This window comes from Nuphar pumila, chromosome 1 (assembly GCF_984573655.1).
Source record: "Nuphar pumila chromosome 1, dmNupPumi1.hap1.1, whole genome shotgun sequence".
Classification (NCBI taxonomy): Eukaryota; Viridiplantae; Streptophyta; class Magnoliopsida; order Nymphaeales; family Nymphaeaceae; genus Nuphar; species Nuphar pumila.
The window spans coordinates 59,845,868-59,856,358 of record NC_143249.1 but is presented as its reverse complement, the minus strand read 5'-3'; the positions used below and the strand labels follow the sequence as shown (position 1 = coordinate 59,856,358).

General features: G+C 38.0%; 1 protein-coding gene across 1 annotated transcript; it reads right to left on the bottom strand.

Annotated features, from left to right (window-relative positions):
• Positions 1-2,368: 2,368 nt before the first annotated feature.
• On the bottom strand, positions 2,369-5,046 carry LOC149848958 (uncharacterized). Its single transcript, XM_090012938.1, has one exon. It carries the CDS (start codon positions 4,200-4,202, stop codon positions 2,493-2,495), a length of 1,710 nt encoding a protein of 569 aa, XP_089869064.1. The 5' UTR covers positions 4,203-5,046; the 3' UTR covers positions 2,369-2,492.
• Between the last annotated feature and the right edge of the window lie 5,445 nt (positions 5,047-10,491).

The window sequence follows — 10,491 nt, the reverse complement described above, 5'->3', positions numbered from 1 at the left end:
TGCTAAACACATCTGTGGTGGTCAGATAGAGTTGATGAAACTTAAACCTATGACTTTTAGCTCAATAATTCAATATAATTTGGTGCATTCAAAGGCATCAAAGATTAACCCTATATATATATATGTTAATTTACTATCTAATAGTGCAAGAAAAACATGGTGAGAGTTTTTGCTCCATATCTCTTTCACAGCTTCTTGAACATGTAAATGTGTGTTATCAGGACATAAACTTTAGTTATAGGTTACCTGATTTGTAGATTAGTTTAATAACTTATTCTAACTATTTCAAACATGTGAATAAAACTTAGTACCTGCATATTCTACACTACATTTCTCATAACAATGTGCAGTCGTCATTTTTATGTTGGATGATGCTATGCCATTGGCTGTCAAAATGTTAATGCCCACTTTATTGCCTAATATCAACTTGTGTTTCTGAATCACGGGCTCAATTTTATACTTTCCTATGTTAAGTTGTTTAGGTGGGAAAAGATACCATGAGAAGCCATAAAAGAAATTAAATTTTTTTATATTCCAAGATTTTCTCCATTTTTATTGTTAAATCCGTAATATCATGAGAGTTTGCTTAAGATATAGCCAAAACCGCTATTGGGGCCATGATCTGAGTAGTCACCGAGCCCATTTTTTGTATATGTGAACGTACTACTAGTATTTTAATTTTCTTGTACTTTTTAAGAGAACCATCTGATGATGCATCATAATCCCATGATAGAGAATTTGATACAAGGATGTTGAACAAATCCTAGCAACTATCCTGCAAGAGCCATCTCTAAGGTCTCGTTTATTTCATTCCCACAAATAAGAAAAAGACCTCAATTGGAAAGGCATCCCATGATGAGGTCATCCCATGTGTAAAAAGTTCCATGGGGTGGGGGTATGGTTTGGTAGTGTGAATGGATGTGTAAAATGCAATGTCAACGTGAAAAGAAACCCTTGTTGATTGTGGGTTGCACGGGAAAATGGGGTTGGCATGTTGTTTCACCATAAGAAAATGAGGGGTTTCATAAGTAAACCCCTATTTTCATGTGTAAAATGGGTGAAACAAATGAAGCCTAAATGTACCCGGAAAAGGTTTGGTGTAGTAGGGTGGGGCCTAAGCTGTCAGACAGGTGGTTGAGGTTCGATTCTTGCAAGCGTCACTCCGTTGTGCAAGCCGACGCCCAACATATACCCTGAGAGTGAGGGTCCTAGCCTCGGAGTTTTACCCCTCTGGGCCGACGATCGTAGGTATGGCAGGCTGAGCTACTGCAACTAGGTCTTCGAGTCCAGATGCTGTTTCTTCGGGGAATAAATTAAAAAAACAAAAACAAAAGCAAAACCTAAATGTCCTCTATTCTTCTTGAGTATTCTTTTGGAAATATACATCCCTATGTTCCTTTTACACAATCCAAGAGAAGACAAAGAGATGGCAGCCCACTGACGATCAACAAACAAATGATTGGCAGCTTGATACGTGCAGTAAGACGGTGCTAATAAACACCTCTCAAGTTTTGAGGCGCTTGGAATAAACACAGGCAACCAACTTCACAAATTTATCACAACTTTGTTGAACCATAGAGGAATGCTACAAGATCCTAGATAAACACTAAAAGAAGTCAGTAAGAACGATCTTTACCGACTGCTAACCATTTGTGTGTCAATGCAATTTGTTACCACCTAGGGTGTTCATGCAACCCAGTTGCCAAAATTCAAGAGCTTTAACAATGGTTCTAAGAACCGTGTCGTTGCTTGACAATATACATTAGTAACCATAAGTAGTGAATCAAGAATTCTTGTTAAAATGATTTGTTCCAAAGCATAGTTTTTAGTGAATAAGTAATGATAAACACATCTACAGGTTTGGATTAAGCAAAAAACAAGTACCTTTTTCAAAGAGGTCATGGACGGTATAGGAGATAAATGGTCTGGAAGCTAGACATTACTACTATAAGTACACAGACCAAGAATAAGAGGCACTATCATTACATACTTCCTCAACCCAACGGAAATTATTACAAAGCACCACATAAATTATGCTTTTCTGGAACTAGAGATGCTATTTTAACCTAGCTTGCATTCTAAAATATCTTTTAAGAAACAAAAAAAAAATTGCAGCCATCAGAAAATTTCACTTCCTCAACCAATGCATATGTACATTCTTGAGAAAGTACAGCTACATAATCCGACATAAAAGATAAAAAAAGGAAAAAAGGAGTGAAGCATAATCCAGCCCCTCCACCTTCACAAGAGCCCAAAACATTAGAGTACAAGCACATGGGAAAAATTCAGATGACATCAAACTGTTAGCTACAAGAAAGGTATTGCGATTGATGAAGAATTAACAATATTTACTACTAATGCTGTTAAACTACAAGAAAATGTTTATGGTTTCCTGAGAGACACATGAATAACAACAAATCATACAAGTTAAAATGCTATTAGAATGGACTGAGCAAACCTCAGCACAACAGTAGCTTAACCACAAATCTTGATCATGAGGCAGCAGTGCATGTGTTGGTCCCATCCTTGCAATCCTTAGTGAGATCGTTGAACGTCTCGATCTGTTTTTTCCCCCTCAGAAACACTTCGGTGTCAACCTCCACTCTCATATACCCGTCAAACTCAGTGGGGTTTCCATTGTTGAGTGCCTTCATCTCAGAATCCCATTCACTCCCTTCACTCCAAAGATCACTGTAATCATCAAGAAAGTGGATCCTATACTTGTCCGTCAATGGATTAAAGAAGGAAGTGTCAGGTTCATCTGTGGCAATGTACAGGTCCCTACCATCATCTATCTTGTCGTGCAGAGAGGAGATAATCGCCTCAGGCATCGTATCTTTCGCGAGATTAGGCCATAGCTCAGTGTTCTTTGCTTTCTCTCCTCTAACCACATGAACTGAATCAAAATCCCAGTTCAGTTTTGCACTGATTGCTGAGACAATTTCGAGCAAGCGTCTCGATTTCCAGACAAGGTTCCATGGCCTCTGAATCACAGACTCAGTCTCGCCTTCACACACCCTGTACCAGTAGTTATCGGGCTCTACCGACCCAAATTTCCTCATGATCAGTGTATCCTTGACATCTGCAAGCTGCATTGGTGTCACCCTCAAATCCTCCACCAAGTGAAGACTCAAACTGTCCTGCTTCTGCCACTTTTCCCACTCACTCCAGAACTGACTCTGTTCCAACACTGAAGCTGAATCTCTCAAATGCTCAAAATCAAAGTAGAACCTAAAATCCTTCCCCTCCTCATCCTGATGCGAAGAAGTGTACATTGATGACAAGCACATACTCAAATCCAGTATAAGTGTCCGATTCAAAAACTGAGCCTCACCCAAAGAGCACAAGAAGCTCCATAGAAAATGTTTCATGCTCTTACACCGGTCACCACCGCCACTGTAAATCAAATACTTTCCGGTGCTGAATTTACTTTCAGATCCCACCACTGGAACTGTGTCGTTCACGACATCGCCAACAACAGGCAAGGTCCCTTCCAGAGGAGTTAAACCCATTGCCTTTGGCCCAAACCCAGCATCTGAAGCCCGTGTTCCAAACTTTTTCTTCTTCCTAGCGTTCACACCAGAGTGATACTCGCCCATACCAATTACAGTATAGCTGCAGTTCCTCTGCGAAATTACGAATCTGCGATAATCCTTATAAAATGCAGCCCTCTTGCCTTCTTTAGGCCTGAATCTCCAGGCCATATCACATGAGCTGTCATTTGATCCCCGAACAGGCTTACCGAACTTGTAGAAATGGACATCCTTGAAATGTTCTATCGCCACCCGCATCAAGAAGTGGAAGATTTCCCGATCTGTGCAATCAATCGGCGCCGAACTGTCTTCGCAATCGGTTTCAGACGTCAAATTGGCAGCACGCACCAAGACGTCTGTGATATTGATGAATGCCTCAAAGGCAGTCTGGTTCGAGGGCATGAAATCTTCTCCGGTCCTGAGAACGGATTCGTCGGTTCTGAAAGTTGCATTGGAGATTGAAGTGAGGAAACTTGTGATCTTTGTAGTAGGGTGGAAGAGGGGATCCTCAGGTTGGTATGTAGCAGCAATAACGGTGAAGATCAGGACACCAAGAACAAAGAGTGCGAAGCAAAGGTTACCAATCATGGCCAGGACATTCTGGCCAAGGTTTTCCGGTCTGAAATTTCCCGATCTGGGAATGCCTGAATAACCACTCAATCCGTTCATGCTGCCAAACAGAACCCCAAACACTAGGGTTCCACAAAGATAGTAAAAAATCAAGGGTTTTTGGTTCTTGGGTTTTTTCAAGACTTCAGAAAATTCTCAAGTTGAGAACTTATAACTAAACCAAAGAAAAAAGGAAACTCAGGACTTCACAAATGAGACTACAGATCTTCTGTTCTATGGTTTCTCTAGGCACCACTACGACCGAAGACGATCCAAAAATAAAAAAAGAAAAACCCAAATCATGAAAACACCGGAATCAACAAGCAAACCACGATTTAAGCACGGGAACAGCAGAGCCATTAACTAAAGCAGCAAAACCACGACCGTTGGTGATCGAGATCCTGGCATCTTTCGTGATTTTACAACAAGGGCACCAACCAAAACCACCAATAAGCACCTAGAAATTCAGGGAAACTCTTAAATGAACGGTACTAAAGAGTGCATTCAGAGATGTAGCGTCAGTTTCAGAAGGAATTCAACGTACCCATTCTTTTATCACACAATGGTGGCCAATCTGAAGTTAAAAAGAAAACGCAATCGAGCATCAGAGACCGAGGTGAAGTTGAAGCCGATGTTTATTGGGATCGTTCTCTCTGCACCCTATTTCTACACTACAAGTGTACAACCTCTGTCGGGCCTTGGAGTAACTCGTGGAGACACCCACAGGTGCCATGACATGCATCCACACGTACTAAAATTAGGGTATTTGACCGTCACATTTGGTCAGGGACACGATTAGGGTCGTATTCGGCCGATATGTGATCATGATTGAAAGATGGGATCTGTGCTGAACTGGTACTGAATCTGAATATGAATCTGAATTCTGAGTCTGGTTCCGGCCTTATTTGTTTATCCCATTCCCACCTGGATCACACTGGACCAGGCATTGCTGCTCCTTTAAAAAAGATATGATTCACAATCACTTTTTAACATGGGATCTCATGTGATTTTGAATCAAAAGAAAATTAAAAAGTGACTCATTTGCAAAGGCAAATGAGATTCACTTTCTCACAGCTTAACTTTTTATGTTGGGCTGCTTATACAAATCAGATTCACTTTCTCATTCAAATGAAATAGTAAATCAGAATGATCCAACCAAACGTGCCCTACATGTTTCAAATCCTATCCGTTTATAAAAGCAAAACCTGTTTTGTGATCCGTATTCAATGTATGGTTTGGGTTAAAAAAATTGAAACCATACATCGAATCCCAATCTGATTGTTAATCAGATATTGTTTGTTTTTCTGAGAGAGAGAGACCAGGGCCGGTGCATACAATATACAGATGGCACATTTCCAGTGCTTTATTCACAAACCTGACACTGCAGATATATTTGGAATGATCTAAAATTAAATACTTAATCTTGAATATTTAATCTTTATATGCGGAAATTACAGAGACTTAATCTAGATTTATTCACAGACTTTTAATCTTGAATATTTATGATAAATATGGGCTGTTGATTTTAAAGCCTCCCCCACCCCAAAAAAAGAAAAAATAACTGCTCCCATGTCATAATCAGTCGGCCCAAAAGCCGTTTTATACATAACATCTATACGGTCAGATTTTTCAAAAACATAAAGAAGAAAAGAAAACCCTAAAACTGATTCGTTTATTGTAGTTTACACCTAATCTGTATGCACTTACTCATCACTCCTTTGATTTCCGATCTGCTTGGAATTTAACAACACTGGAACTACTACACAAAATTTGGATCAGATTTGGATCAAGCATGAGACAGCCTGTATCCAGCCCATATGCACCCCTACATTTGACATAGCCGGACAAACATCACCAATGGTCTCTAACATTAGTATGGAACATGGATCAGAAATTGGCTTAGTTGATCTTATATAAATCTGCCAGTGGTTGGTTTCATTTGTATTCAACGGGTTCTTGCTTTAACTCCTTTGAAATGCTCGTTTTGGAGGGTATCATGTCCGGACCCAGTAGATTTTGATATGGATAAAACCAGAATGATGGGTTAACCATATCTTGATTCGGATCTCATGGGTGGAATCAGATTGATAAAAGTATATCAGATTGGATTGGATACTGTTAGCGTAGACGACATATATAGATATAGGTTGAATCAAATAGAATAATAGAAAGAAAAGAATAAGAAAGCCAAATAAGGGGGGCTGTGAGCTCTCTCCCATTTTATAGATTTTTTTTTTCGAGGCTCTTGCCAACTCAACACCTACTATTTTCATAAAACTTTTCAGCCTCAAAGCTTTCCAAAATTCTTTTTTCCCCAAAACCAACTCATGTTATTTATTTGTTTCTTTGTTATTTCCAATTCCAACTACGTAAGCTTTTACATTATTCCTTTTTTTTATAGTATATAATAAGTATATATATAATGGCTGACCTCTTAAAAGGTTCCAGAAATAACAAAGAGGGTCCACTAGGGTGGGACGTCCCACCCTAGGGAGATACCTTTCCAATTTTTTTTATTTTTTATTTTTTTTTTTTTGGGGGGGGGGGGGGGGTTGGATATCTAAGTGCAAGAAAAAGGCTAGTTTTCCCTATGTTTTAAAAAGAAAGTTTTAAAGTTTTTGGCTTGGGTTTAAAAGAAGTTTCCTAATACTAAAATTCCATACTTTAACATCACTTTAGGAAATGTAGAATACTCATTAGGCTGGCTCACATGGGGGAGAAGTCCAGCCCATTGGACTCCTAAACAATTTAAGATTTAGTTTATTTAGAATTTTCATTTCATAACATAAAAGCTATTTTTCTAATCTAGGTTCCTCTTTTGGATTTCAAATCCAATTAGGATTCAAACCTATAAGAAATCCAAATCAAATCCATGTCCTATTACTAAAATCCAAATCCACTTTAAAAATCTCACTTCATATTAAATTTCACTCAAATTAAAACTAAATTCTACATGTATTTTAAAATCTAATTTAACTTTGAATTTAAATTTGATTTCATCCCTTGATTAAATTTTGTTTCTTTTTGACATGTAAATTAACTCTCAAGTTACAAAATTTCTAAATTTTACTCAATCTAGAATATAAAATCATATTTTTAATTATTTATTAATTATCAAGAAATCATAAATATTACATTCAAATTCAATTTAAATTTCAAGTTCAATTTCATCAAAGATTCAAATTATTGTATAATTCAAACTTGAATTGATATCTAATTAAATCCTAATTTAGGTTTGAATCAAACCCAAATTCAATTATAATATTTGATACATATTTATTAAATCTAAATTAAATTCAAATCTGATCCAAATTCAAATTCCCAAATTCGATAAAACTCTAAATTCAAATGCACACTCAATTCAAATTCTGACTAAATTGAAACTCAAATTAAATTACAATAAAGTCCAATTTAAATCCAGATTAAATCTAATTAAAAATCAAAAACCTCAATTTAGAATAAATTTTCAATTTAAATTTTATTCTAAATCTAAATTAAAGCTCGAATTATAATTTAAATGTCATCTAAATTTTAAATAATATTTTAAGATTCTCCTTTATTTCTTATAAAATATAAAAAATTCATGAGTTTTACATCCTTCCCTCAAAAAAAATTCGTCCTTAAAATTTAACTAGAGTTATTTATCGATAAAATTTTAAGTATTTTGTTTTTATCTTTTATGGATATTACATGTATAGAAGATTCTCACATTTTTAAAGGATTTATGGGTTCAAAGTTTAAGAGAACCAAATTTATATTTATGACTGGTCAGATTAAAACACACAAAACAGAATACGAATTTTCAAGAATCAACTAAGCACTTCATTCTTTTTAACAAAAACATAAAAAAAATATATCCAACGATTTTAATCCATCAAGAATACATAAGATTCATGCATACAGATTTTTAATCATGCTGTAAATACAGAAATACAATACATATCATGAATCTATAATCGAAATCAACTATTTTATAAAAAAAATATGTTTTTTCAAAATCGATTTTCAAAAAAAAAATCAAGTTTTTAAAACCATCATACATAGCACAATACCAGTTTCTACATAAATCTAGGTTGATACGGATCCGGACATCATCCCACAACATGCTCATGTATCCTAGAACTATACATGCGTACAAAGTTACAGTGTATCTGCCTCAAAATCAAAAAATCTACCAAAAAAGCTCTCCTGAATCGGATGCACCAACGAACTTCCAATGTTGTGCACCACCAATGGAGCATCCATACCAAACCAGCACGTTGTCCAAGTTGGGGCATGTGGAAGGAAAAAGAAAGAGAGAAGGGGAGAGAGAGATAGAGAGGTAGGGGCATGAGAGGTAGAGATAATAGGAAACTAGGGAGGGTGTGTAATAGGGAGGAGGTAGGAAGGTCTCCTTAAATATGATTCTAAATAACACAGCCGTGACCGAAACGACAGAAACGGACAATAGCAAAATCCATTAGTCCTTTAACCTACAACATCACTTACCTGATTTCAATTTGAGCCCTGGTAACTGTAAACACCCCAAATTTTCACTCACCTCCCCAACATTTCCACCAAGCATCAACATCCAGCCTCTGAAATCGCTGGAGGGCAAAATGGTCATTTTCTGAGCTCGGACCTTGCAAAAGTCCAAATTTCATCTGCAACTCTCAAATTTTCTCTATTTTTATCTCAGATGTTCAAGATTTTACTCCTGACAGGAGACAGACATCTCCAAAGTCTTGATTCAAGATTGCATTTCATAAGACATGACATTGCATATCATTGCATGAGCATTTCAAATCACTGCACGGCACAGCATGTCATTTCGAGGTCCAGAACTCTCGATTTCAAAATCTTCAATCCAGATTAGAATTTTAACTCTTTTCAAAATTGATTTCAAAACCCTGGGTCTTCAAAATTATCATTTTTTCCCATTTTACCCCCAGGACTCTGAATTTCAAAATATTTCCTCAGGAAAACCATCTGGATAGTTTTCAATATGGATTTCAGTCACTTCACCTCAGATTTTGCCCCTTTTTACAATTTCAAATATCCTCCTTTTACAAAATCGCCCTACAAGGGCCAACTCTTTCCAAAAATTCCTGTTTTACCAATTAGTCCAGATTTTATAAAAATTCCAAAAAGAGGTTTTGTTGTTTTATCCTTATTTCAATAAAGAAGCAATGTGGGACCCACACTGAGGTGGTGTCACACAAGCTTTCCTTTTAAAAATTTTGAATTTTGAAAAAACCCAAAAATATAGGAGCCTTGTCCCCTGGATTGGTGCCACTTGTCTTTTCTCTCTCCTCCCATTTCCATGCCAAGTGTCAGTGCGGGGCTACCTTAAGAAGCCGCCACATGTCATCCCATTTTATCTGCCATGTGTCACCCTATCCATCCTGCGCCATGTGTCATTCCATGACTACCAAGAGATGCCAAGTGTCATAGGTTGTCCTGTCTAGAAAAAGTGGAGCTTGTCTCCTCTGAGGTGGCGCCACTTGAAGTGTGTCTCCTGCAGGGGACACGTGTCAACCTCTCCCTCCTTCTAGAAAAGTAGCCTGACACATGTCTCTCCCTACTTTTCTCAAAAAAGTAGGAGACATGTGTCACTCATAAATTCCTACAGAAAAAGTAGGCTTGTCTCCTCTGAGGTGGCGCCATCTGGAGTGTCTCCTGCAGAGGACACATGGCAAGCTCTCATTTCCTCAGAAAAAGCAAGTGCCATGTGTCATTTTCTGCTTTCTTCAGAAAAGCTAGAATTCAAATATTCAAAAATTCCCATAGGTGGCGAAAATCAAGAACTCCTACCTTTTTCATCCTGTCTGAGATGGCGCCACATGGCTTGGCCCACCTTCTCTCCCCTCTACCACGTGTCATTCTCTGCTTCTTTCAGAAAAAGTAGAGGACACATGTCTTCTCCCTACCTCTTTCAGAAAAGTAGGAGACACATGTCACTCCTGGCCTTCTTCAGAAAAAGTAAACCATTTAAAATTCAAACAGGGCACTAGGTGGCGAAAATCCAGAGCTCTGATTTCCCAGATGGCCTATGAGAGCGCCACATGTCCCTTCCCTCTTTTTCCTCCCTCTTGCCACATGGCATTGTAGGAGCCACCCTGAGGTGGCGCCACATGTCCATCCTCCATTCCTCCAGGGCCAACCTCCATTTGAATTTCAAACTTCCCCCTGAGGTGGCGCCATTTGAGAAAGCCTCTCCAGACATCTGACACTTGTCCGCCACATGTCCAGATCTCCTTTCTCCAGAAAAGGTAGAATTCAAATTCCTCTGAGGTGACGCCTTCTGAGCCCACTGCTCTGACCTTCTGACATGTGTCAAACACCTTTTGAGGTGGCACCATTCCAGGAC